The sequence below is a fragment of the Peromyscus maniculatus genome, chromosome 7, assembly GCF_049852395.1.
Source record: "Peromyscus maniculatus bairdii isolate BWxNUB_F1_BW_parent chromosome 7, HU_Pman_BW_mat_3.1, whole genome shotgun sequence".
NCBI lineage: Eukaryota > Metazoa > Chordata > Mammalia > Rodentia > Cricetidae > Peromyscus > Peromyscus maniculatus.
Genome location: NC_134858.1, coordinates 104,464,416 through 104,491,806, shown reverse-complemented (window position 1 = coordinate 104,491,806; position 27,391 = coordinate 104,464,416). Strand labels below are relative to the sequence as shown.

At 52.4% G+C, this 27,391-nt stretch overlaps 3 protein-coding genes across 9 annotated transcripts; 1 reads left to right on the top strand and 2 right to left on the bottom strand.

The window, feature by feature from the left end:
- Positions 1-5,005: 5,005 nt before the first annotated feature.
- Positions 5,006-7,310, bottom strand: Iqcf1 (IQ motif containing F1). The gene is made up of 2 exons (XM_042281571.2): positions 7,171-7,310; positions 5,006-5,456 (listed from the first exon to the last, which is right to left on the bottom strand). Exons 1-2 carry the CDS (start codon positions 7,171-7,173, stop codon positions 5,016-5,018), a joined length of 444 nt encoding a protein of 147 aa, XP_042137505.1. The 5' UTR covers positions 7,174-7,310; the 3' UTR covers positions 5,006-5,015.
- A 4,722-nt stretch (positions 7,311-12,032) lies between these two features.
- On the bottom strand, positions 12,033-20,358 carry Rrp9 (ribosomal RNA processing 9, U3 small nucleolar RNA binding protein). The gene is made up of 15 exons (XM_006978387.4): positions 20,131-20,358; positions 19,802-19,884; positions 16,339-16,451; positions 15,881-15,948; positions 15,754-15,795; positions 15,362-15,488; positions 14,520-14,644; positions 14,345-14,437; positions 13,893-13,993; positions 13,659-13,793; positions 13,511-13,573; positions 13,164-13,309; positions 12,999-13,078; positions 12,296-12,369; positions 12,033-12,192 (listed from the first exon to the last, which is right to left on the bottom strand). The coding sequence occupies exons 1-15, from the start codon at positions 20,215-20,217 to the stop codon at positions 12,099-12,101; spliced, it is 1,431 nt and encodes a 476-aa protein (XP_006978449.3). The 5' UTR covers positions 20,218-20,358; the 3' UTR covers positions 12,033-12,098.
- Positions 20,359-20,514: 156 nt separating this feature from the next.
- Parp3 (poly(ADP-ribose) polymerase family member 3) lies at positions 20,515-27,164 on the top strand. Of its 7 annotated transcripts, none has more exons than XM_006978390.4 (11): positions 20,515-21,104; positions 21,673-21,856; positions 22,537-22,662; positions 22,848-23,036; positions 23,212-23,335; positions 23,415-23,641; positions 23,867-24,016; positions 24,153-24,239; positions 24,456-24,633; positions 25,718-25,873; positions 26,378-27,164. In XM_006978390.4, the coding sequence occupies exons 2-11, from the start codon at positions 21,680-21,682 to the stop codon at positions 26,545-26,547; spliced, it is 1,584 nt and encodes a 527-aa protein (XP_006978452.2). In that variant the 5' UTR covers positions 20,515-21,104; positions 21,673-21,679; the 3' UTR covers positions 26,548-27,164. The 7 variants fall into 7 exon arrangements, with proteins under 7 accessions (XP_006978452.2, XP_042137502.2, XP_076433101.1 ...); XM_042281568.2 differs by having other exon boundaries at positions 20,894-21,104; positions 21,678-21,856; XM_076576986.1 differs by having other exon boundaries at positions 20,972-21,104; positions 21,678-21,856; positions 23,197-23,335.
- Positions 27,165-27,391: the final 227 nt, after the last annotated feature.

The following is a 27,391-nucleotide window of genomic DNA, read 5'->3' as shown; positions in this document are numbered from 1 at the left end:
ATCTACATGGTGACTCACTACCATCTGTGACTACAGTTCCAGGGGATCTGACACCCTTTCTGGCCTCTGTGTGCATCAGGCACACAAAACACCCATACACATATTTTTTTTTAAGTTAACAACCCAAGAACCTTCCACAATGCCCCACTTTTCAAAGGCTCCACTACCTCCCAGTAAGCATCATCGGGATCCAGTCTTTAGCACAGGAGACTTTGGACAGCCACATCCAAGTCACAGGGTAATGGTGACCTCAAAAAAAAAAAAAAAAAAAAAAAAAAAAACCAGCTGGGAAAGTGTCCCCTCTTCTGTTTTATGGAAAAATACTGTGCAGAATTGGTATTGTTTACTTATAAATGGTAGAGTTTACCAGTTAAATCATCTAGAAGGTTTTAAACTACAATTTCAATTTTTACAGAAACTATAAGATTATTCAAGTTATCCCATAAATAAGCAGCAAGGTCTGGTAGTTTGGAGTTCACAGAACTGATTCATTTCATCAGGTTCATTTATGTTCAGTTATTTATAATATTCCCCTGCTAATAGGGGCCATGGGAGGTTCTGGTGCAGAAACAGCCCAGCAGAACTGCTCAGAGTGAGCGCAAAGGGCAGGTCTTTTAGCTATTCGCCTGGCTCAGTCGTTGGGGTTGGGACTGCCCTCTGCCACTGTGTGTGACGCTATTCCTGGAAAGATGTGAATAAATGTCTGCTCCCTCAGACAGTGAACAGATAACAGAAGTAAGGATGCCACCCAAGACCAAACTGGTTAGCCAGTGAGTTCTATTGGGGTTACTTACAGGAGCAGTGGTGAGGGTTGGTTATTTACAGGGGCAGAAATGACTCAAAGACCGTGATATCACCAAAACTCACCCCAATATGGGTGACGACTGATAAAAGCTGGGGACCTGGAGCACGCTGCACAGCCTGCCAGGCGCTTAACAGATTGGAGCGTTTCTCTTTCAAGCAGCTCATCCCAGACAGCTGGTTGGGCTCTGGCTCTTCCAAGTTGCTCAGAGGGTCTCTCAATCTCCCAGGCAGCTTGGCTGACCTGAGCCTCCTGTGACTGACAAGCTTCCCTCCAAGATGGACACTTTAGTTTTGTCCTGGAGGAAACTGCTACACAGTAGCCACTGAAGCCCTGTAGAAGCAGACAGCCGCACACAGAACCCCCAGGAGCTGGGGCAGCAAGTGCATTGTTGATGTTTGGCCAGAGCCCACATCTCTACCTCCACTGTCCATGGCAGGGCAAGAGTCCCAGGTCTGTAGACATTTACAGTTTGTGTGTGTGATGTATCTACATGTTCATGTGGGTGTGTCTGCAGGTGATCTTTCCTGCAGAGACCAGATGACATCAGATTTCTTCCTTGATACCTCGTCCCTTATTTTTTGAGACAGGGATCCACCTGTATCTGCCCCCACAGTACTGGGGTCACAGATGAGCACCTCCAGGGGTCTGAACTCAAGTCCTCCTGCTTGGACAGCAGGGACCAACAACCCTCTCTCCAGTATTCATTTACATTTATTCTTAATATGTGCAGACATACTGCCATCTCATTCTGTGTCTCCTTTCTTCTTGCTCTTCTTTCTCCATTGTCAGGTTGATAGGCTTTTCCGTGAGTTTTAAGTCTGGTGAATGCTGCCCTTCAACCATCCTCAAAACTGAGTCAGCTCTTGTTAGTTTATTCATGTCCACACCCCACACTGCTCACCAAAAGAACCAACTTTGTTTCGAATGTCAGGATACTTACTAGCCAGTGTCTTCAGGAGCTGTAGGGCAGATCTTCTGGGAAGCTGTGTGTATGTGGTGTGTGGTGTGTGTGTGTGTGTGTGTGTCTGCCTGTCTCTCATCTCTGTCTGTGTCTCCCTCTCCCTGTGTGTGTCTGTGTGTCTGTATGTATGTCTGTCTGTCTGTGTCTGTGTCTGTGTCTGTGTATTTGAGCCAGAGTCTTATGCTGTAGTCTGGCCTGGCGCACTGTGTAAGCCAGACTATCCTCAAACTCATCTCCTGCCTCAGCCTCTCAAACACTGGGATTCTGGACTTGAGCCTCCTCACATGGTGAGAACAGCTCTTAATGGCTTCCTGGAACCAAATGGACCTTTTAACATCCTACCTTCATGCTCTTCTTTCCCAAGCTGTAAGCCTGATGGTTAGTGCTCGAGGAGGGCAGGGGGAGAACTTAGTGGGTACTCTAGTTCCTGATAACACTGTGGAACCAGCACAGCAGGCCCGCCCTGTCCACTCCTGGGCTTCGTGTATGTGATATAAAAACAAACACCCAATTTGTGTGACTTGCCGTCCTTTAGATTTCTGCTTTAGGGGAACATAACCTCTGAATTGTGTGGAAGAGATGCCTGTTCCTTCTTCCCATGCTTACACTAAACATTAGCACATTTTCAGGGGTGGAAAATGACTCAGCAGTTAAGAGCACTTGATCCTTTTCCAAAGGACCTGGGTTCAATTCCCAGAGCCCACATAGTGACTCACAGCCATCTGTAGCTCCAATTCCAGATAATACAACTCCTTCTGGAGTCCCTGAACACCAGGCACAGAGTGGCATGCAGACAGACACGCGGGTAAACACCCGTACACGTAAAATATTAAGACTCCGACCAGGCATGCTGCTGCACACTTTAAATCCCAGCACTCGGAAGGCAGAGGCAGGTGGATTCCTGTTTGAGGCCAGCATGGTCTACACAGGGTAGCCAAGGCTTCATAGCAAGAACTTATCTCAACAGAGAGAGAGAGAGAGAGAGAGAGAAAGAGAGAGAGAGAGAGAGAGAGAGAGAGAGAGAGAGAGAGAGAGAGAGAGAGAAGAGAGAGAGAGAGAGAGAGAGAGAGAGAATAAGGTCTGGCCTTTGAAACCAAACTGTTTAAAATAAACAAATATTAGCACATTTTACTTTGCATCATAGAAAATCTATGATCAGGCAAGAACTTTAGCCTGGCCTTGTGGTGGTGGTGCACGCCTTTAATCCCAGCACTCGAGAGGCAGAGCCAGGCAGATCTCTGTGAGTTCGAGGCCAGCCTGAGCTACAGAGTGAGATCCAGGAAAGGTGCAAAGTTACACAGAGAAACCCTGTCTCGGGGGGGAAAAAAAAAAAAAAAAGTTCAAGGTCATCATAGCTACTCTTAAGATGAGTTACATGAGACCTCATCTTTAAAGAAAAAAAAGGGATGACTTGCACTTTGTTCTTCTATTTGGTGATATTTGGGGGTCATAGGTCACTCAGGGCTCCTTGATCTCTTTCAGAGCACTGCACTTACTCCACGCTCTTCCTCCACTCAGCATTACTAAGAGCACCCATGCCGATCTGACGCTTCGTCCCTGCAGAGGTAACCTGCTATCTCTTTTCCTCTTGACTACTGTTTTCTCTCCCTCCGTTATGACACTGCACTGTGACCTGTGTGGCGCGCCATCTGTCTCCCTTCATCTTTTAAGGGCCAGTGAGTCCCTTCAGGAATCTTGCCCATGCTCTCCATCTTTGCTCCCCTTTCCTGGGGACTCAGCCATGCCCGGAACCTTTTCACTTTGTGTCCCTTGTTTGGCTTTTCCCAATCTTTGCATTTCTCTGCCCTTTTGAACTGCAACCCAAGGGGGTCTTTCATGTCAAAAGCTCCAGTCTGTCCTTATCGTGTCCTGTCCCATCAGTTAGTGGCCTATCATGTTCCTCTCTAATGGCTCTTTGATGATCGTTATCTCTGGCTAACGAAGCCCCTTCCATCCACCCAGGATATTAATTTCACTCTTTGGTGGTGGCCATGTCAGAGGAGCTGCCGTCAGCAACGGAGCTTACGGAGTGCACTCCCTGGAGAGCACAGCCGCAATGGGTGCACCCCGGAGAGGCAAAGCAGAAGAAGAGGAGGAGGAAGAGGAGGAGGGGGAATTTGGAAAGGGGAGCAGTAGTAGAATGAGCTGAGTTTGGGACTGAAGGTCTCATCCAAACTCTCAAACTCGCAGATAGAGGAAGGCAGGAACAGAGAAGTCCTTCAAGTGGTAATGAGACACCAGGACTCTGAAAAGACACAGGACAGGGCAGAGAAGGGAACAGAGAGATCATGCCTGCGTATGAGACAGACAGCTGGCGCCCGAGATCTTTGGGAAGCAGCTCAGAACCTCTACGAGGACCAGCTGACCAGAGAAGTCAGTAAGGTAGGGCTGGACACAGGGCTCCAAGCCTACAATCTTGTCGGCAAAGACCCAGCTCTCCGAGACACTCCCTTTCTGTTAAGAGTCTTTGGAATAGCAATATCCAGACAGGAAGAGGGGCAGCCTAGCCTAGGCCGCCACTGACCTTTAACTACCATCTGGCCCTGATCCCACCCTGTGGGATAACACGTCACAGGAAGAGACTTTCAGAGAGCCCAGCACGGCCTGGACATCCCTTGAAGAGGACAAGAAAACTGAGACTCAGCTCCTGGGTCTGTGTCACCTGCGGCCTGGCTGCTCACAGAGGATGCGCTTGCAGCAGAATGCCATAGAACCTCTCACGTTGGCCAGATGTGGAGAAAAGTGAGCCTAGTCTCCTTTGAGGGTTCAAGGGAGAAGTGGGAATAAGAATTCAGCCAGACTCTCTTCACAGCTTCCTGTTTGGGTGTCTGATTACGATTCAGAAGCTAAGGATGTGGTATGTAGAGTGAGTAGAAAATTTCTTTCTCTCTCTCTCTCTCTTTTTTTTTTTTTTTTTTTTTTTGGTTTTTCGAGACAGGGTTTCTCTGTGTAGCTTTGCACCTTTCCTGGAACTCACTCTGTAGACCAGGCTGGCCTCGAACTCACAGAGATCCGCCTGCCTCTGCCTCCCAAGTGCTGGGATTAAAGACGTGGGCCACCACCGCCTGACGAAAATTTCTTAATAGTAATAAAAAAAAGAAGAAGCTGAGGATGAGGATGAAAAGCCAATCCAGCAGAGAGACAAGAACCCAGGGTTGCCACTTCCTCAGAGGTAGTATACAAAATGCCAAGTGTCTTCTATCGTACCCTCCGGGAACTTGTCACAGAGAAAAACTGCATAAGACCACCTCACTCCTTTACTGGGAGGGGAATACACTCGGACACGATACACGGCTGTGAGCCCAGCAAGATCTCCAGATCCAGATGCATCTGGCTGGCTGTAACTCGGTAGTGGCCTTTGATGACACCCCGTGAAGCGCAGGCATGGCACCTCCAGTAAGATTGGATGACTCGGACAGCCTTAAGCACCTGGTGGTAACGCCTGTAGATACGCCACATTCGGATCCAGGACTGCAGCCTGACCACTGCCCACTGCTCCTGTTGGAAGGTATCCAGTAACGCCTGACGCCTCTTCTCCATAATCTTCGGCAGTATCATTCTCCACCAGCACTGGATGATCCAGGCCCTGAGGGCCGCATGCAGCAGCGCCCGTCGTACCAGGGTGCCACGCCACCAGGCTTGGATCTTTACAGCTGGGGTCTTTTCAGAGAGCTCCTGGTTTTCTTGGAACTTGCAGGGAAAAAGGGGGATGGATACTCAGTGACTTTCCTCATCCACCTCGGCACAAGGATATGCCGAGAAAGGCACTGACTCCCTATCAATAATTGGCTCCCTCCCCCCTGAAGTGAATAGCCTTGGTCAGGACACTGTCACCTTCTGGCTTCAGGCCCCTAGCAGCTCCCCTAGTTCCTCCAGCCTGTCTCTCCTGCTCTGGCATTCCAGCTTTCCCAGAGACCAGGTTAGCAGGCTGAGAGCAAAACCTGTGACCCACACACATATCAAACGGTTATGTCCTGGCGAGCCTGCCCACCTAACCAGGACCGTGTCCCTTCCCATCAGACCCCCTGGGGACTTGGTGTCCTTCGCTCAGTCTTCCTCTCTTCCTTGACTCTACCCCGTCCTCGTCGGCCTTCTCCCTCCCTCTTGTTGAATCCTCATGTTTCCCCAGCTCATATTCCAATCCCTCATTTTCTCTTTCTCATTCTCTATTCTTCTCTTCCCACCCTGCCCCTCATCCTGTGTGTGTGTGTGTGTGTGTGTGTGTGTGTGTGTGTGTGTGTGTGTGTGTTGAGGTGTGTTGAGACAAGGTCTTTGTAACCTTTGCTGGCCTCTGTCTCCCTCTCCTATTCCCCCCAAGTGCTGGTATTATCGGTGCGCATCATCAGGCTGGTTTGTCCTCCTCCTCGTGGCTTTCACGCTTCTCATCTTGATTGACAAGCAGACATATGTGCAGAAGTGTAAACATGCACACACAAGTCTTCTTTTGTTTGTTTTGGTGTGGGGTGTTTGTTTTGTTTTGTTTTTGTTTTTTTGAGAGGTTTCTCTGTGTGACAGCCCTCGACCAGGCTGGTCTCAAACTCACAGAGATTCATCTTCTCTCTCTCTCTCTTTTTTTATAGTACTTTTATAATTAACTTAATTTCACATATCAGCCACCGATTCCCCCGTCCTCCCTCCTCCCACCCTCTTCTTCTATCTCTTAAGTGCTGGGATTAAAGGTGTGCCCTAACACAAGCGGCTGATACAATTCCAAACCGACTTCCCTACATCTTAGCTATTCTATTCCACAAACACGTTCCCAGACTCAGCCCCAGGCCTTTGGTCTGAGAGGTCATGGTTTTCCCAATTTCACACTAACATTACCTGCTTTCCATTTCTGAACCAGAGTTTCAGGCTGAAAATGAAATGGGAATGCAGGCAAATCATTTCTTCCTGTGCCTAGCTCGGTACCATCTGAAGAACAGGGGCCAGAGACGCCCAAGCCAAACCTCCTCCTCTCTTTGCCCTCTTTGTTTCTGAGGCTAGACCAACTGGCTGCTTCTCCTGAGGAACACAGCTGGTAGATTCTTTAAGGTCTTCAGGCTTCGTCTGTCCCTCATCCTGTACTCAGCAATTAGGGAAGAGAGGGGCTGCCATCTCTCGCTCAGTTCTGTACCCCACGCATCCCCAGCTTCCAGAGCATCTCAGACTCTTCCCCTCCGCCGCTCAGCTCAGGTTTTCCAAGATAGGGTGTCTAGTCCTGGCTGTCCTGAAACTCACTATGTAGACCAGGCTGGCCTTGAACTCAGAAATCTACCTGCCTCTGCCTCCTGAGTGCTGGGATTAAAGATACAGAGCACCACTGGCTGCTTCCTAGACTCTTGAGTTATCAGAAGGGTCTGTCATTGTGAGATTTATGGGAATATATATAATAAGCCTAACGTTTCTGCCGTCTCTTGCTTACCATTGTTCACACATGGATTGGGTGTAGATGGTTAAAAATCCCCTCAGGTCTGTGCTGCCCCAGCGTTGGCATGAGCAGAGAGCAGAGGAGGGTGACTCATGATGTCACAAGGGCAGCTGTGACTCAGGCGGCAGTTGAGTCCCTTCTAAGGAAAAGGCAGAGTGCTGTCTTTTTTTGTGGGGCATACATGGGCTGCAAAGAGGGCGCTGAGAGAAATTCAGATAAATAGAGCTTAAGCTTTGAGGTGTTTACGCAGAGTGGATACAAATGGTGAGAAAGAAAGTTAGCTCAAGTTATTTATGCTAAGATAAGATACTAAAAAACAAGAGATAGTGTCAGGACATAAACAACTTGTAAATAGGGTGCCCTTTCAAATGATTGGTTGGTTCCTTCACCCTCTCCTAGGGTTCTGAGGTTTTCTGGTATAAAAGAGGCTTACTGCCTATCAATAAAGGAGTTCTTGCTTGACTTGACTCCCCGCTGTCTGATTGTCTCAGGGTAAAAGGGAGGCTGGGAAATGGGCGAGCGGTGCCCACTTGCCTTTCCTCGGTTCCAGGCCACCTCTTCACAGGTGACCTAAGTTCCCGGTGGGGCAGGTCCGCACATTTTTTTTCCTTTTTTCTGCTGTAAATGCCCAAAGCCCTGGCTTCAAAGCTGGATCACCAGAATTACTGGTCCATTGACATAAAGGTGTATAATGAATTATTGGTAATAACACTTTAGTCGCATTTTTGAATAATCAGTGGAGGGTTTATTTAATGATTTATAGTCTGCTCATAATTTCAGACAAGATCGGGCACGGAGGTATCAGGGAGGTATGGCAGTAGACTGCTTACACCTTCAAATACTATATAAATACTAAAGAGTAGTGAGTTAAGTCAGACATGGTGCTTCATACCTGTAATTCCAGCACTTAGGAGGCCGAGGCAGGAGGCTTGCTTTGGCGTCAAAGCCAGCCTGAGCTAGTCTCAAAAAGTAAAAAATGGTAAGTTGATCTATACTACTGAAATGCATTTGTAATTAAAGGCACTTTGACCACTGTGACTGCATTTCTGGAAACTAAGAACCTAAGGATGCACATATCTGAACATGAATATGAGAGGTGAAAAGCATTTATACAAACTGTCAGTGACGACAGAGGTACTGGGTGGCTGACATATCCGACCTACCCACTCAGTGCCCAGGAGACCCCTGGGCTCCATCTCAGTTCAGGGTTCAGTGGTCTCTTCCTTCTTCTGCCCGTAAAGATGCCAGACAGGTGAAAGGCGGCTGTTACCAGGGGGGCCCTTTCTGCTGATTTGACCTCCCAAGACCTATCTTGACAGCATGAGGTCCTCAGTCTGGCCAGTTACAGTCCCAAGAGTCAGGGCAGCGCTTTCAGAATGTATGTGGTTAATACAGACTAGGGGAGTCATCTAAGGAGGAGGGGGTCGTGTGAGGCTAGAAGTGTCAGTGTAGAGTTAACGGGGTGAGGGAGATGCAGGAGGCAGGTTGTGGGTGTGGTGTGGCAGAAAGACACATTAGCCTCTATTTGGAAAGCAGAATGTACAGGCGTTTGTGACTTTTTTTTTAAATCTCTCAATACACACACACACACACACACACACACACACACACACACACGGGGAGGGGGGCATTTTTAATTTTAAAAAGATCTTTAAGAGGTAAGCTGGAGTCTACATGGAGGTCCTTGGATCACTGAAGTTGCTACCCTTGGAAAGGACTGTTGCAGATTTACCCCTGAATTTCTGGCTTCCTGTTGGGTGATGTGATATGATCTCTCTCCTTCACATATGCTCTTGCCGTCTGCCACAGAGCCTCACCAGAGGTCAGCCAGCTGACACTGGCAATGAGCTACATTAACACAACAGAGAAATCGCACGTTCTAAGAAAATACTGAGGTCATGATCAAGACATCTACAGGGACGTCGTCCAGGGTGAAATATCTGCCTAATGTAATTGATATACCTTGGTGTCATTCTGGGTAGGAATGGGAACACCTGTTCTTCTTGCTGAGAACCGAAGTTTGGTTCTCCGAGCCCACACCCAGCAATTCACTGCCTGTCAACTCCAGCTCCAAGAGACCAGTGTCCTCTGCTGGCCTCCAAGGACACTGCACCCACATGACATCCACATATAGGCATACACATAAATAAAAATAATAGTAAAATATATGTGGCCAGGCGATGGTGGTGCACACCTTTAATCCCAGCACTCAGGAGGGGGGGCAGGTGAATCTCGAGTTCAAGGCCAGCCTGGTCTACAGAGCAAGATTCAGGACAGCCAGGGGTACACAGAGAAAACCTGTCCTGAAAAAAACAAAAACAAGATGTGTGCGCACGCACAGTGTTTTCCAAACCATTATAAAAGGCACGAGCCCTGGTTTTATTTCTAAAAGCGTGTGACGATGAACTGACTACCTCTGCTGTCCTCTCAATTCTAGGACTCTGCAGTTTGTTCTTTGGAACTGTGTTGACGGAGCTCCAACTTTGATGTCCGCATCTTCGCAGGTTGATTTCAGGAAGAAAACCATGTTCTCTCGCTGACGGGCCACAGAGCATTCTCGAGGCTGTGTTGGTGGGCCTTGGAGAAGGCGCTGACACAGATGAAGGCAGGCAGTCACACAGCCCTGGAGGAGGCAGAGGACTGGGAGACCAGGTAGCAGGAAGCAGCAGCACTGAGGGGCAGCCAAAGAGAAAATGTCTTCTCCAACACCAGCCAGCATAGGTACCTAGCCACACGCTACGTTCCATGGAGTCTTCGGATCCTCACTGGTGCTCCACAAATAATCCAGTCTAGACTTGAAATAATAAGGACAGGAATCTGTCGGGCGGTGGTGGCGCACGCCTTTAACCCCAGCACTCGGGAGGCAGAGGCAGGCAGATCTCTGTGAGTTCGAGGCCAGCCTGGTCTACAGAGCGAGATCCAGGATAGGCCCAAAGCTACACAGAGAAACCAAAAAAAAAACAAAAACAAAAAAGGACAGAAATCTACTAAACCTCGTTGTAATGAAAATCACTTTTGAGGGGGAAATCCTGCACATTCTTGAAAATTTTACAAACTGGGAAGGAAAAACCGTGGAGTTTGTGGTGAGGAGCACAGGCTGGACATTAAACAATCAGTCTTCTCCCCTCACTTCCCAGGACACTGGAGCTTGGGCAGTGAGACCAGACAAAATACAATCTGTCATCCACCCCGGGAGTGCTCTTTCAACCAAGACAAGGGCAACGTGGGGGAGCTGTGCAGGTCCGGAAGGAGCAGAGGGCAGGGCTGGCTTTCCCTGCATTGAGAGCCCAGCTGCAAGACCGTGTGTCCAGGGCAGAGTGAGGGGAGAGAGCTGTGACCCACCACATTCCGTCACAGGTCAGTACTCATGTTCAACCCCAAACATCACGGACACACCTCCTGAGGAAAGCGCCTAGTCACTACCAGAAGCTTGGAGGTTTAGCAGTGAGTCAGTGTCCTGGGAGAACATGTTTACGCAACAGCCAGAGGTGAAGCCCACACAAACCCACACACAAACCTTCAGTAAGACCGCCAAGACCACCCACATGCAGACCTACACACGTACCTTCTTCTTTCTGATTCCTTCCTCTCTCTGTTTCCCAAGCAAGTGTAGCCTGGCTGCTCCTGGGACCCTCTCCCATCTGCCCTGGGATCCTGTTATCTACCTATAGTCTTCCTCAGCACTCTATGCTCTGGCTATTCTATTCACCCGTGTTTTTAAAAATTATATTAAAAGCCTGCTCCACCCCCACCTGGTCGTCCTCAGTCATCACTGATCCCTGCTATCACCCCCCCCCATCCATCACCAAGATCCCTGAGCTCCATCTCCAAGCCCCACCTCAGACACAGCTGTCCTTGCCTGCTGCAAGCCCCTCCCCACCCCATCATCCCACCTGTGACAGTACTGTGGCTTCCCAACTGGCCTCCCTTTCTCCTCCAACTCCCACCCCGAACCAGCACCCCTCCTCGACGACAACGACGACGACCCCCCACCCCACCCCACCCCCACCCCAGCTAGATGGTTATGTTTTCTCTTTGTTTTTTATTGTATTTATTTATTCATCGAGATGGCATGTATCATGGCATGTGAAAGTCAGAGGACACCTTTTGGGGTTCAATTCTCCCCTTGCGCCGTCTGGGTTCTGAGACCGGAACTCAGGTTGTCAGGCTTGGCAGCGAGTGCCTCCACCCGCTGGGCCATCTCACCACCTGGTTATCTTTTGAATGTGACCTAAAATCGGTCACTTAGCTCGCACCCCTCTCGCGGTTTCCCACCGCACTTCTGCCAGCTGACCCAGGACTCTGGTACCTCCTGGCCTTGCACAAACTGTCCTGGGTGGGGGTTCTCCCCACCACTTTTCACATCTCAATGTCACGTCTCAAAAGAGCCTTGGAGGCACCTGACCACCTGTCCTGCTCCTCGGCTTCCCCCGTCTCTCCCCTCCTCCACTGTTGCACCCCCAGGATAGGAGTGAACCACCCAATATGGAAAAGCAGCAAGTATTCCTTTGATAGCTCTCTCCAGCAGGGTCCCTGCCTAGCTCCATCAGACTGAAGGCCTTGTCCCCAAGCATGGCAGACTCCCACTTCAGGGGCAGTCTATCCCTTCCGGCTGCCTGAGCTGGAATGGGTGGGAAGTGGGGTCAGCCTGACTTGTAGGTCTTGCTATTCCATTTGATCCTCAGACCCCAGCTAGAGCCTTTACACAGAATTGAAAGCCATAGTTCTTGGCTGATGGGTGAGCGGACGCTGACCCGTCAGCCTCGAGTCTTGGAGAGCAGCTGACTGATGAGGTCATGCAAGGCCAGGTCCTGGTCTCTGCCACCCCCACCCACCCCCAAGCCAGAAGAACAAGGTCCAAAACAGAAGGCTTTAATACAAACAGGGGCGGGTGCTGGAAAGTACTTAAATAAGGATGAGTGTCAGGACCCAGCAACAGGGGGCGCAGGGGCTCTGCGGAGTGGGATGATGCAGACTGAGTTCCGAGCCTCTTTGATCCTCCACCATCGGCCAAGCCTGAGGGGAATGAGAGGACCAGCTGAGGCAGGCCCACACCGCCCTCTCCTATCCCCATCTGGCCAGCGCCCCCGCGCCCCCAGCTCCACCTCCCACCATGTACCTGTGCTCCTGTCCCACGCCAGCCACCAAGAAGTCCCCGGCACTGGAGAACTTGAGGCTGTTGATAAAACCAACCTGACAGAGAGGACACAGTAAGAATCCGGACACAGCTGCCAACACCAGCCCAGAGCCTGGTGAAAACCTGCTGCCTCCTGCCCCTGGTCGGGTGACCCAACCCCTTCCCCCCGCAGCCTCAGCCTCCTAATCTGAGCCAGAAGCGGAGCAGCAGCCTAGCAGGAGATGGATTAAGGAGACAGTACCCATCAAGTGTGTCAGGAGCTGCCTAGGGCCTGGCTCCTGGCAGCGGGGGGAGAGGAACCCCAAGAAAGCCATCCCGACCCAAGCTGTCACTGACATATCCTGCCACAATCCCAGAGGTCACCCCAGTGTGGATCATCAATTCCACACAGCCCAGCCTGGTTCTCAAGCCGGTGCCAGCTACGCAGAACAAACCCCAGGGCAGGCCTCCAACCCTCTGCCCATGCTACTCTCAAAGCCAGGACGGGACGGGACGGGGCGGGACGGGGCGGGACAGGGCGGAGGGGCAGGGGACAGAGAAGGAAGGAAGAGGGAGTCCCTGCCGGGATCTGTGATAGGAAGCGGCCTTGCTCTGAAGTGACTCCTCTGGGTGGGAAGAGCAGAAAAAGCTCATTCCAGGGGCCCCCAGAGTCTGGCAAAGACAGGCTCACGCATTTCCCACTTACCAGGGGGATGTCACAAAGAGGGTCGAGCTGCCGGAAGCCCTCCCCACACTGCCAAAGCCGCACACAGGCATTGTGGGAGCCTGGAGGACAGGAGGTCAGTGAGCAACCAACCCCTATACCAGCTCGCCCTGTGCCCCCCTCTCCCCCTCCCCACAGAGCACCCACCTGTGGCCACAAGATCTGTATTGAGTAGGGCCGCCACTGACGACACCCAGAAGGGCTGCTCCAGGCCTGGCTCCCCATGCAGCCCGTGAGCTTCCCGCTGGAGGGCAAGAGGCCGTTTCTTGGAGAGGCCCCACAAGGCCACGGAGCTGTGGGTGGGGAAGTAAGTCTGAGGGGCCAGAGCAGGACAGAAGGCAGACAGCAGGGAGAACTGAGCACACAGACCAGCTGAGGCATGTGGACAGGGTCACTGGTCCAAAATGATCCCATGAGTTAAGCCCAGGCCCTGGCAGGCAGGAATGGTCCTAAGCAGCAGCAATGGTCATAGGAATCAGAAAGATAACTCTTACCCATCGTCCGCACCGGACACCATGTGCTCCTCATTGATCAGATGAATACAGTCAATGGAGCCCCTAGAGATGGAGACTGTGAGGGGCAAGGTCCAGCCCTCTCCCCAGCCCATAGAGCCTTGACACACACCACAGCAGACTGCCTTACTGGTGGCCATAGAAGACAAGCTGGGATTCCTCCGGGATCTTCCACACCCGCACAGTCCCATCCCGGCCCCCGGCCGTCACACAGCACTCTCGGCTCAGAGCATCCAATGCAGCCACAGCATCCTGGTGCCCGAAGCTGGAGGGAAGAACAGAGCGGGGTGGGGGTCGGGTCACATGTGAACTCAACACTACACGTGACCCCGCATGCGCGCGCCATCTGCCTGAGCACACTTACAGAGTCTCCACGTAGGAGTTCTCTGCTACGTTCCACACCTTCACAGAGCGGTCGTGGGAAGTGCTGTAGAGCTGGTGGGTACCTCTTCGGAAGGCCAGTCCCTGGAGTGAATGGGGAGGGGCAAAAGGGTCAGGACTCCACCAGGGGAAACAGAGGGCAGGCCCAGAGAGGCTCTCCTGAAGCAAGTCACGTGATATGGGAAGCCTGCTCCCCTAGAGCACTGTGAAGGACCGCATGAGGCCCTGTGTGGAGCCGAGAACACGCTTGCCTGTCCTCACATGGCTGGACACCCCTCAGGCCCTCCCTGGCCCTGCACCAGATGAACCTAACCTCCCGCCATCAATCCCTGTCATGTCCTTGACACGCAGACTCACTACCCAGAAAGGAGGTCCCCTGAAGATGAGCTGGGGCTAGCCCACTCAGCAGGTGCCCGCTAAATACCAGAGCCTCACCGACACAGCGTCCCGGTGTCCAGTGAAGGTGTACAGGTGCTGGCAGCTCTGGGCCTCCCAAATCAGAATGAGTTTGCTACGGTCACCAGAGGCCTGTGGGAAAGACGGTAATAGCCACAAGCACACACTACACACCCAAATCTTCCACCTGCCTACCGGGCTAACCCAGTCTTACAAGGTACTTGCCGTCAGAGGAGATGGCCATGCAGAGGATGTGGCTGCTGTGGCCTGGAGGCTGCCCCTGGGTCCCCTTCTTGGCTCGAGGAATCACACGCAGCTTCCGCCCACTCTCTACACTCCCTGCCACCAAGACAAGAAAGAGGTTACTGGGATGGGGGATACCGCTGGCTGCTTAGCAACCTCCCCTCCCCCGGTAGGAAAGAGCGGCATGGACAAGGGGTCATGAAAGGAGTCCCACGCTTGGGTCAGAGGATCCAGCTCAGCTGCTGTGAGCCTCCGCACAAATCGCTCTCATCTGCCAAATGGGGGCACTGGTCCCCAAGGGCAGCCATGACCCCCAAAAGAGGAAGCATGCAAAAGCGCCCTGGAGACTGGAGGTATGCTCAGTAAGGACCACGTGCAATGTGCATGGACCCGAATTCAATCTCCAGAACCCACTCGACTCCCACAGGTTGTGTTCTGACGTCTCTACATGTGAACTGTGGCATATATGCACACCGCACACACAAAATAAAGAAAAGCATTTAAAAGATAAAGGAGGAGGAGGGGGAGAAGAAGAGAGCGAGAGAGAGCATGAGCCCTTCCTCTGATGAAGGTGGGAAGGTGTGGAGGGCTAGGAACCTAGAAGGACCAAGGACTCCATCAGTCAGTGCAGAGCCTCCCTCTAGTCCAATCTCCCGTTTGAGGCCTCAGTTCCCATCCTCACCCTGTCTTTGCCCCATGGAGCTGCTCAGAACCTTCCACTGTCACTCACAAAGCCCCCCCTTGGTGGCAAACCTGCCTCAGAAGAAGCTTCCCTCATCAGGGCTCCACACATGCCCTCAAGGTCTCACTCACACTTAATGATGGTGCAGTCTTTGGCGGCGGAGAAGATGGCCAGGTCGTCGGGAGTGATAACCAAGCATGTGATGGAGAGCTGGTGGCCCCGTAAAACTCGAATGTCGGTGGGAGCTGGGGCCTGGATCTGGGCAGACAGGGACTGGGTCACTGCACTTGGAACCATGGTGACACTCCCCAGCCAGAGCCATTCTTACTCACCCACCCTAGCCAGAAGGAAAACAGGACCCAAGGCTACAATAAGACCCTTCCTTACCTAGCCACATCCGCCTAGGTGTCCGCTGTATTCCACAAAAAGACTCCAACAGCCTGCACGGCCCTAAGCCATCTGCTTGCCCACCCAGCTGAGTGCACTGACTCTCTAACCTCAAACCGCGGCGCTCAGCACTCACCTCCTTTGCCACCGATTTCTGTAGTCTGCCTCTCTGCTCGAGCTACAGAGAGAGGAGAAACGAGGAGTGAGGACCTGGGAGAAGGTTCAGCCGCCCACCACACTCACACCCTGCCCTCCACACTCACCACGTCCTCCTTCAAGCGCCCGGCCACCTGATCCTCCTCAAATGCACGGGCTTCAGCCTTCTCCTCCTCTGTGCAGGACAGACCAGTCCATATAATCCAGGGCCCAGTGAGGTCCCCTTCCCTCCTTCCATCCCAAGCCTAGTCCTCGGCCCCAGGGCTGGGTCACAGGTGCCTACCTATCTTATAGGAAGCTCCCAATGCCTCAGCAGAGGGAAGGGAAAACATGCCCTTCCTGACTCTGTTTATCAGATTGGGCTTAGCTCCCTTCAGGTCTAGTCTGTCCAGGGAATACTGGCCCACTAGAGATCCTCGCCACCCTCCACACATAGCCAACATCAGCAGCACGTGCAGACAATGGGGATCTCTGTGAGTGACTCAGCACATGGCTGGGGCTGCATCAGGGACAGCAGGTAGGCTCTGGCAGAGACCCTGGCCTTCATCTAGCGCCCCCAGCTCACCCTGCTGCCTGAGCTGTTCAAGGTAGAGCTTGGCCAGGCGTAGCTTCTTCTCCTGCGCAGTCTCCTCCAGCTCCTCCTCCTCCTCCTCTTCTTCTGTTTTCCTTGGAGCCACGCTATGGGAAGAAGGGGCTGGGTCTAAGAGGTTGGCCTCACTCATCTGGCCCCTAGGACTGTGTTTTCTCAAAGCCAACCCTGGCCCCGCCAAGCCCCAGGGCCAATGACCCGTGTGCAGAAAACTGCAGGATGTGACTTGACCAACTGAAAGATCCCACTCAGTGTCCATCCAGCACAATGTGAAAATGGCCAACTTCCCACAACACCAAGAAATGATGATAAAAGTTCAACAATAAGAGAAAGGGAAGGGTCCACAAGCTTTTACGAGAAAGCAGGTTGTCTACAAAAGAGGAGAACTAAAAATGGCAGGTCCGCAGAATTAGCTCAGTGGCAAAGTAAGATAAGCATGCTTGAGGCCCTGGGTTCAACAGCCAATATGGGGGGGGGGGGGGGGCAAGGAGAAGGAAGAAGATGAGAGAGAAGGCAGAGAGAGAGGAGGAAGAGGTGCCGCCTAGATAAAAGAGTGACCAATGAAGATACTGCAATGGGTATGGCTCAGTGACAGACCATGGGCTTAGCCTACACACGCTCCTGAGTTCAATCACCATCCTATCACATTGGCAAGCCAGGCACAGCGGCATACCCAAAATCCTAGAATTTGGAAGGTAAGACAGGAACTGCCACAAGTTCAAGGTCAGCCCAAGACAGAACAAGACTATCTCTAAAACTCTCTGCTAAAAAGACATCGTCCGATGTACAAAGTGACACAGAACTGGTCCCTTCCTTCTCCTGAGCTTTCCAAACAAAAGGAGAAAGGCACCAGACACTAGAAACAGGAGATCCAGCACTCAGAACAGAAAAGGCAAATGCCAGGGCGACAACCACTCCAAGGGGCACCGAGTTACCAGCAGAACCTAAGAGACAGACACGTTGGGATGAGGCTGCTGCCCCCAGCATCCTCCTTGGATCCCAAGGACTAGGTTCCAAGTGAACCCTAAGTGGTATTGACTTAGCCGTGTTGATGAATTTCTTGCTATCTCTTCTAAGCCCCAGTCCCTGGGCCAGCTGAGGACACTCCCTTCACTCAAAGGCTTTGGGAGCTTGAGGTGGGTGATGAACTCACAAACAGGGAGTCCAGGGCTCAGGTCCCTCTGATCACAAGCCCTCAGACATCCAGTCTGCTAGCTGCTTTATTTTCCAGCACCCACTCAAGACTCTGCCCAGGACTTCCACCAGAAGGGACCTTAAAACCTGTCAGGAAGCTGGGAAGTGGTGGCACACGCCTTTAATCCCAGCACTCAAGGGAGGCAGTGACAGGTGGATCTCTGTGAGTTCAAGACCAGCCTGGTCTACAGAGTGAGATCCAGGACAGGTATCAAAATTACACAAAGAAACTGTCTCGAAAAAACCAAAAACCAAACCAAAACAAAACAAAACCTGTCAGGAAGCTGAGTGTGATGATGTAAGCCTTTTTGTTTTGATCTAATTATTTTTAATGAAAATTTTTAATAAATTTGTCTCTTTTACATCCCAGCCACAATTCCGCCCCCTCCTCTCAGTCCCTCCCTCCCCACACACTTGGGAGGCAGAGGCAGGCAGATCCCTCTGAGTCTAAGGCCAGCCTGGTCTACATAGCAAGTTTCAGGCCAGCCAGAGATACAAAGTAAGCACCCACCTCAAAACCAAAACACCTTTCAGGAAGGTCAAGGCCAGGCCAGGGAGTTCTGACCTTCCTGAGTTTACCCAAACCAGTCAGTTATTTAAGGGCCACACACAGAAAACTAGAGAGTGGCGGCAAGGAGACAGGCTCAGGGTAACGGCACCAGTTGCCAAACCTCAGAAACTGGATTTACCAATTCTGCTTGCTTACTTTATTTATTTATGTAGCTTTACTTTTGGTTTTCCCAGACATGGTTCCTATTTATTTATTTATTTGTTTGTTTGTTTATTTATATTTTTGGTTTTCCCAGACATGGTTTCTCCATATAACCCTGGCTGTCCTGGAACTCACTCTGTAGACCAGGCTGGCCTCAAACTCAGAGATCCCCTTCTGCTTCTGCCTCCCGAGTGCTGGGATTAAGGGCGTGTGCCACCACATCCCGCATCATGTTTTGTTAAAAAGTAGCTTTTGTAAGAAAAGATATTTCAATCCTGAACTGTGTATGTGTACACATTTGTTTTTATTTTTGCCCATGTTAGAGGACCGGTAGAAGAAAACTGGGAGGTGCTTCTATAGCTAATATATTTCCCAATACAACTTCTTAAAAAACTTGAAAGCGGGCTGGAAAGATAGCACATCAGTTAAGAGCTCCTGCTGTTCTCGTAGAGAACCTGGGTTCACTGCCCAGCACCCACATCGGTGGCTCACAAACACCTGCCACTGCAGCTCCGAGGGATCCCATGCCCTCAGTCCTCCTGGAGCATCTGCACACAGCAGTACATACAAACTCACGCATGTACACATACATACATACATACATATATATACACATATACACACACATATATGTATATATATACATATCAGAAACCCAGGGCTACACAGAGAAACCCTGTTGGGGAAGAGAGTGGGACACAGAATTGCTAAGTCCTGTTTATAAGCACGACATCAGGATTCCCTGGACTGAGGGCCTCCACCCCTAGGGATGACACCCTGCCCCAGTCCTTTGAAACCTTGTAGCCATCCCCATCACCTGCTGAAATGAGGAAGTGTTCAAACCTTTCATCTTTTCTGTCTTCCACCCTGGCATGCTTACACCCCAGAAGTCGCTGATTCCTGAATGCCTTCCCTCCCTCTCCATGAGGCTCCTCCTCATCTCCCCAAGCCCTACTTTTAAAAAGCTTCTGTTCTCAGAACACATACCTGCAAGATACACACCTCCCTACAACACCTCTCTCCACTTGCTGCCCACCTCTGTCCCCAACAGTGAAACCAGTCCCTACTGTCAAGGGAAGCCTAGATATGCGCCAATAAACACTCTGTCTTTAACTATTTAGGAAGCTAAAGCTGTGGGATCATTTGAGCCCAGGAGGCCAGGGCCACCTTGGGGAATACAGCAGAGACCCCCATCTCAAAAAGGAGTCCAAGAACACCAGTAATTGTGATGCTGTGTGAAAATGGGATGAGTTCTGCAACTTTCTCCCCCTGCCTCGCAATCCAGTCTTGTGCCTGCGTCCTTGTCATGAGGCAAAAAAAGGTCTCAAGACCTCACACACAGTCCTCCTCACAGACACACCAGAAATAAAAGACATCTCACAACCAGGTATCAGAGGAAAGCCCCAAGATCTGTGAACCAAAGCCAATCCTGAGTTCTCCACCCAGCTCTGTTACCAATCTTCCGTTCACTGAGTCTCCCATTCACCGTGAGCCTCAAGTTTACCCCTTCCCCTCGGTGGAAAAAATGCTCACCTCTCGCTCTCAGAATCGCTGGAGATTTCTTCATTCATCTTGCCGCCATTCTTGGCTTTGCCCCTGTCCCCAGCAGAGTCGACCTGGAAATAATACGATCCTTCCTCGGTCAAGAGCCTCCGGACTGAGAAAGGCAGGGCCTCCTGTCCCTGGCCAAGCAAAAGGCTTTCGGAGGGTGGAAGAAAGAGATCGGGGCTGGATCCGGATGGGACCCTGAGCAAAGGGATGGGGCCCCGGGCGAAGGTGTGAGCCCCGATGGGGGCCCTGGGATGGAATGATGGGCTGTGCCAGTAGCGAGATCGGTCGTGCCCGAGGGAACTTATGCTCACCTTTCGCCGCCGCTTGCTGGCCCCCGCAGCGGCCCCGGACCGGGGGGCCGGCTTTGCCCGCTTACGAGTTGCCACGGCGGTGGACATGCTCACCAGTGTGCTGCCGCGGCTGCAGGGAACTCACATGGCTGCTAAACCCCGGCCGCATGGCAAGACCCGGAGCCCTGATAGGTTCCTACGCAGCGGCGGGCCCCGCCTTCCGCAGCCCCATTGGACCCTCCGGGAGGCCCTGTCACTCCCCCAATCGTTTATTGGGCCGACCAGTTGGCCACGCCTCCAAGAGCTCCTATAAGCTCCCGCGCCAAGCTGGAGGAGAAAGCAAGTTTCTTTTCCTGTTTCCGGCCTGGGCCCGTGGCGCTTGCGCTCTGCCGCCTCCCGACTTACAGGGAGGGGTGGGGCCAGGAGTCTGGACATTCTTTGTGCTTGCGCCTCATGACCGCTGGGGGGAGCCAGAGGTGCGGAGTTCTTCGTTCCCGAAAGTGATTCCATTTTCCAGTCTGGGGCGGGGACAAGGCTAACCCAGCCAGGCTCTAAAACACAGAGACTGGAATCCAGGCAGCCCTGAAGAGTTAGACAGTATCCAAACCCAGGGCCAAAGTCACCGGGCAAATAGCGGATACATGTTGCATGCGCCCAGTCAAAGCAGCATGAAGGGGTGTATCAGTCTGTGAGGCTTTGGGCGTGTCTGGATTAGTGACCTCTCATCTGGGCACAGGACGGCCCACCAACTTCTGCCCAGTCTCTGACTCAGCCCACTAGTAGCCAAATAGCTGGAATTCAACACCACCCCTTCTTCTGCTCTTTCCCCTCCTCTGGTGGTTGTTGGGAAGTCCCCACCCAAGACAAGCGGAAGGCTCACAGAGGGTCACCAGACCGGAGCCCAGACTTAGAACTTGTTTCTTGGGAGGCGCACTCGGCATTCCTGATACCAGGCTGGGTGACAACCACCTCTTCCAGGGTCCTGTTTCTTTTGGGTGAGTGTCCCGTGGCCCTGCCCTGGCGTCCTCTGCCGGGCAGGGGAGGGTGGGTAAAAGTGGCTCCTTAGCTCTGGCAGTTGAAGGCCACTTTATCTGAAACCTTGGCTGGCACCCCAGAACTCTGTGTGTTAGGAAGAGGCTTCTATACCTCAGCTCTAGAGAGGTAGATCTGGCGGCAGAAGGGCAGCTTGTAGCGCCCTGCCCTCCCCCGCCCCCACCCCCATCGCTCAGCTGATTCAGCGCAGCAGCTTTGCCAGATCCACCTTACTGACAGGAGGAGGAAATGCTTCTAGAAAGGAAGATGGCAACTGGTGGGAGGGGCGCGTCTGCTTTCACTTTTCCTACAGCCTCAGGGCACGCAGGAGAGCTGGAGAGGGTAGGGAGCCAACTTGTTCCTAGCCCGGGGTGGCAGATCGGACAGGCTCTAGCCTTACACTTGCAGCTTGGGAGGGGGCGTGTCTGCGTACAAAGTGCAGTTTTAGAAATGGGGATTTGTGCAGCAAGAAGTCGGAAGAGGCCAGCCCCCTAAAAGGCGAGCCTGAACACTCCCTACCCCTCACCCCAGAATAGCCATGGCTCCGAAACGAAAGTCTTCAGTGCAGACGGATGGCTCCAAGAAGGGGCGACTGGAGACAGGGGAGGAGGACAGTTTCCGCTCCACTGCCGAGGCTCTCAAAGCAGCTCCTGCAGATCAGCGCATCATCCGTGTGGACCCTGCATGTCCATTCAGCCGCAACCCCAAAATTCAGGTGAGCTGCACCCATGTTCAGCCCACACCTTCTCCCCCCTTAGGTTCTCCGTTCTTAGCCCAGTGGCTCAAAGTCTCTAATAAGCTGTGGATTGCTTACATGTCTTTTTAAGACAACAAAAGTGACTGTGTTCTATGGGGTCAAAGTGTGTCATGTTTGACTACCAGAAACTAGGGTGTTGCCTCTTGCATCACACTCAAGGAAGAGGTCGGACTCAGTTTCCCCAGGACTCACAGTGCTCCCTCAAACTCACCCCTCATGGCAGAGCTAGGTCTCTTTCAGATCCCCCACCTAGGAAACAGTTGCGTCCTCTCCAAATTCCCACTCCCGGGCTGGAGAGATGGCTCAGAGGTTAAGAGCACTGACTGCTCTTCCAGAGGTCCTGAGTTCAATTCCCAGCAACCACATGGTGGCTCACAACCACCTGTAATGAGATCTGGTGCCCTCTTCTGACCTGCAGTCATACATGCTGTATACATAATAAATAAATAAATAAATCTTATAAAAAACACACACAAATTCCCACTCCCAAAGCAGAGCTTAGTCACATCCAGTTAGACTGTGTCCCTAAGGGCAGAGCCATTATACCAAGTGCCAAAGTAGGACCCCTTCGGATGTCCCCCAGGGTGCACACCCAGCCCATGCCTACCTGAGCTGCCTTCTGGTCTCACCCCGCACAGGTCTACGAGGACTATGACTGTACCCTGAACCAGACCAACATTGGCAACAACAATAATAAGTTCTACATCATCCAGCTGCTGGAGGAGGAGGGTCGCTTCAGCTGCTGGAACCGCTGGGGCCGAGTGGTGAGTGACCCACGTGACCCGTGTGCCTCCCCCAACTCCTCTGCACAGACTTCAAGAATCCCCAACAGGGCCACTGTTGCTGACTGTCCCGCTTCACCTTCCGCTGTTCAGAGGCAATCAGCCCAGCCAGAGAGAGATCAGAGAACATTTCAGATGGGCACGCCCCTGAAAGCTGTCACTTGCAGGGAGAGATCGGGCAGACCAAGATGACCCACTTCACCTGCCTGGAAGATGCAAAGAAGGACTTTGAGAAGAAATTTCGGGAGAAGACTAAGAACAAATGGGAGGAGCGGGACAACTTTGTGGCCCATCCCAGCAAGTACACGCTTATCGAAGTGCAGGGAGAAGCCGAGGACCAAGAGGCTGTAGTCAAGGTGAAGGGGGTGGGGCGGTGGGGGGCAGAGGAAGGGGACTGCCTGCCTGGCACTACACCCTCAAGTACTGGCCTCCCTCTCTGGCCTCAGCCTGGGCCCTTTCTAAGGCTCTGCCCTGCTCCCCGTATGGGCATCCTGCCCAACTGCTCCTGCCATGCAGGCGTTCTCTCTGCAGGTGGACGGAGGCCCAGTGAGGACTGTGGTTAAGCCCTGCTCCCTAGACCCCGCCACCCAGAAGCTCATCACCAACATCTTCAGCAAAGAGATGTTCAAGAACTCGATGACCTCCATGAACCTGGGTGAAGAGGGGCTCTGAGTGGAGTGGCAGGGACCCGATATCAGGGGGTACAGGGCTGAGACTGTCCCTTCATCCCCCAGATGTGAAGAAGATGCCCTTGGGAAAGCTGAGCAAGCAGCAGATTGCAAAGGGTTTTGAGGCCTTGGAAGCTCTGGAGGAGGCCATTAAAAAGCCCACAGGTGGTGGCCAGAGCCTAGAGGAGCTGTCTTCTCGCTTCTACACCATCATCCCACACAACTTCGGCCGCAGCCGGCCCCCGCCCATCAACTCCCCCGAGATTCTTCAGGCCAAGAAGGACATGCTGCTGGTGAGGGCTGGCAGACCCTGAGGACACCAGACAGACTGGGCAAAGACGAGAGGAGCAGATGGTCATGGGGCCCGGGTTGCCATGGGCAGGCTGAGGGCCAAGAAAGGAGAAAGCCAGACAGAGAGATGGGGTGGGGATGGACAGGTGGGGTGTCTGTCACATGGGAGAGGCTGGGTGTGAAAGTGGAAGTCCACGAGGCAGACGAGCTCTGGTGCCCATTCTTAGGTGCTAGCGGACATCGAGCTTGCCCAGACCTTGAAGGCAGCCCCTGGGGAGGAAGAGAAACTGGAGGAAGTGCCACATCCACTGGACCGAGACTACCAGGTCCTCAAGTGCCAGCTTCAACTGCTGGACTCTGGAGAGCCCGAGTACAAGGTGAGCTCTGCCCACCTGCCCTTGAGGGACCTGGGCAGCCCTGGCTCTCAGACCTAAGGAGAGCTCTGGAGTGGGAGGAGCACCGGGCACTAGTCCCAGAGTCTCTCACTCTGAGTCACCGGCCCGTTCTCCACAGGCAATAAAGACCTACCTAGAACAGACCAGCAACAGCTACAGCTGTCCAGCTCTGCAACACATCTGGAAAGTGAACAGAGAAGGGGAGGTAAGGGATATTCAGCTCCTATATCACCACCCCGTCCCTAAGGGGATAACATTCACTTACCTGCCCCTTGCTGAGCCGGCTCAGCCACTGATCCACAGCCACCATGCTAGTGTATGCCAGTGACCTGTGGGGTCACTGTCCAAGAAGATGGAGGACACATGAACCATCCTTCATGTGACGCGTCGCATGACCATTTCCCACCTTTCCCCCACTCAGGGAGACAGGTTCCAGGCCCACTCAAAGCTGAGCAACCGGAGGCTGCTGTGGCATGGTACCAACGTGGCCGTGGTGGCTGCTATCCTCACCAGTGGGCTCCGAATCATGCCGCACTCTGGTGGCCGTGTTGGCAAGGGTATCTATTTTGCCTCGGAGAACAGCAAGTCAGCTAGCTATGGTGAGATGCCCCTGGGTTAAGACCTGGCTCAGGGGGTGGAGGCACCAAGATGGACTAGGCCCAGTCCTGAGAGATGAATCCTGAAAGCATTACTGACCAGAGTACACTGTGAAGTGCCCTAGGGCTCAAGGACTCAAGAAGCATCTGGCAGTCGGGGACATGTTACCCTGGAAGAGGGGAAGCAGAAAGGGTGCGAGCAGCAATCTCAGCAGTGAAAGAGATCTTGAAGGACAGGGGAGAGACTGTGTGGGCCAGGCCTTGCCAGCGTGTTCTGTGAGGAAGGAGGGGCAGGGACATGGGACCAGAAAGCCACAGAGCCCAGGTGCATGTGCACATTGAAGACTCTCTTGCTACAGCAGTGGACAGGATGGCAGAGGGATGGAGGGTGGGTTCTCTGTCTCTCTCTGCCCCTCTCTGTCTCTCTGTCTCTGTCTGTGTCTTGTCTCTCTGTGCCCATCTCTCTGTCTCTGTCTCTCCCTCTCCCTCTCCACGGACACTGGCCCTGGCCCCAGGGCTACAGAAATGAGAGCATCCATGAGCAGAGCATATGAGTGAGGCAGAGGTGTGGCAGCATGTGGGAGAGGACCAAAGGCATCTCCAGTGACTTCCAAATTCATGGTCAGGGTATCCTCACTTTAGTAACCTCATCAGCCCAGGCTGAACACATCATTGGAGGCCGCCATCACCTGCCAGTCCAAGAAAGCAAGGTTTTAACCAAGAACGAATGGGGCTAAGTTCTTGGTGGACAAAGAGGTCTACAGAGAGGACAGTACCCCAAGAAAGACTGGCTGGGGGTGGGAGGGCTCAGAAGAGCCGCCCGGAGAGGTGCCCCTTCCCAGCTTCCAGGCTGGGATACCTCACTGACTCAGTAGCTGAGAGCCTGTGGGAGGTGAGGGAAGGGGATGGGCTGAACAGAGAGGTAGCTGAAGCGGGAGGGAGCAGACCAGGATGAGAGGGGCTGGAAGATGGCAGCAAGTGCTTCCCTGGGCTGCAGAGCTGGTGAAGATAACATGACCACTGCAGGAGAGAGTTGGGCAGGGGCCCGAGCTCCTTCCTCCTGCCACTGAGCCTCTGCATCCTCTAGTTACTACCATGCTGTGTGGGGACCACCGGGTGGGCTACATGTTCCTGGGCGAGGTGGCCCTAGGCAAAGAGCACCACATCACCTTGGATGCTCCCAGCTTGAAGAGTCCACCCCCTGGCTTTGACAGTGTCGTCGCCCGAGGCCACACAGAGCCTGGTGAGCCCCAGATATGGGTAGATCTATAGATAAATGTGGGGTTGATATAAGGGACTGGGGGTATTTTTTTAATTTTTTCTTTTTTTCTTTTCTTTTACAATACCATTCAGTTCTACATATCAGCCATGGGTTCCCCTGTTCTCCCCCCTCCCACCCCCTTCCCTTAGCCCCTGCCCACCCCCCATTCCCACCTCCTCCAGGGCAAAGCCTCCCCCAAGGACTGCGATCAACCTGGTAGACTCAGTCCAGGCAGGTGGGACTGGGGGCATTTTTCAGAAAGAAGACAAAAGCATGCAATCCCTGAAGGGACTGATTCCCTGTGTGTCGGCCAACAGATCCCTCCAGGGTGTCTAAGAGGGCTGAAAAAGTCATGCCCTTCACTGAGCGTTAGCCTAGGGCTTTCCCAGGGGAAAATGGGGGATAAGGTGACATTCCCTGTGACAAGTGGCAAGTCACAGGGAGCACCGGGCACCAGTGACCCCCTTGGCTCTCCACCCCTTACAGATCCCACCCAGGACATTGAACTAGAGCTGGATGGGCAGCAGGTGGCGGTGCCTCAAGGTCAACCTCTGCCATGCCCATCGTTCGAGAGCTCCAGCTTCAGCCAGAGTGAGTACCTCATATACAAGGAAAGCCAGTGCCGTCTGCGCTACCTGCTGGAGATCCACTTCTAAGCTGCTTGCCCTCCCAGGCCCTGCTAGGCTGGCCATCTTCCTGATCTTCATTCCCTCCGCTGGCTCCCATGTTCCCATTGGCCTCCCAGGAATGTAATATATGCCAGGCACATTGGCACACGCCTACAGCCTCATCAACTCAGGATATAGGCAAGAAAAATACTACCCTGGGAGTTGGAGGCCAGCCTGGGCTACATAGTAAGACATGTCTTTAAAAAAAAAAAATGCATTCATGAAACAAAGCCAAATAACAATGTTTTGAAGTAGGCAAGGATGATTCATGCCTGTAATCCCAGTGCTTAGGAGGCTGAGGCAGGAGATTCACTGTGAATTCAAGGTCAGCCTGGGCTAAATAATGAGTTCCAAGCTAGCCTGAGCTACAGAGTGTGACCCTGCCTCAAAAACATGAAAGCCAATGTTCTGGTCAATGATGGGCTGCATATACCATGATTATATCACCTAACGACACTGTTGTCACCTCCGTCTGTGGAAACATAGTCCACCAACAATGACAAAATCACCTAGTCATGAGAATGTGTCACCATCATGAAGTAAAAAATGACTGTACATTGTCATCATCTACAGGCATTGTGTTGTGCAATAAATTCCTGAACCCACTTCTGACTGACTGAATTTTGTATACACATCTTCCTAGGTCCCTTTACAAGTTCAATTGTTTATATAATTTATTTTTATTTTATGTGCATTGGTGTTTTGCCTGCATACATATCTATGTAAGGGTGTCGGATCCCCTGGAACAGGATTTACAGACAGTTGTGAGCTGCCATGTGGGTGCTAAGAATTGAACCCGGGTCCTCTGGAAGAGCAGGCAGTGCTCTTAAAT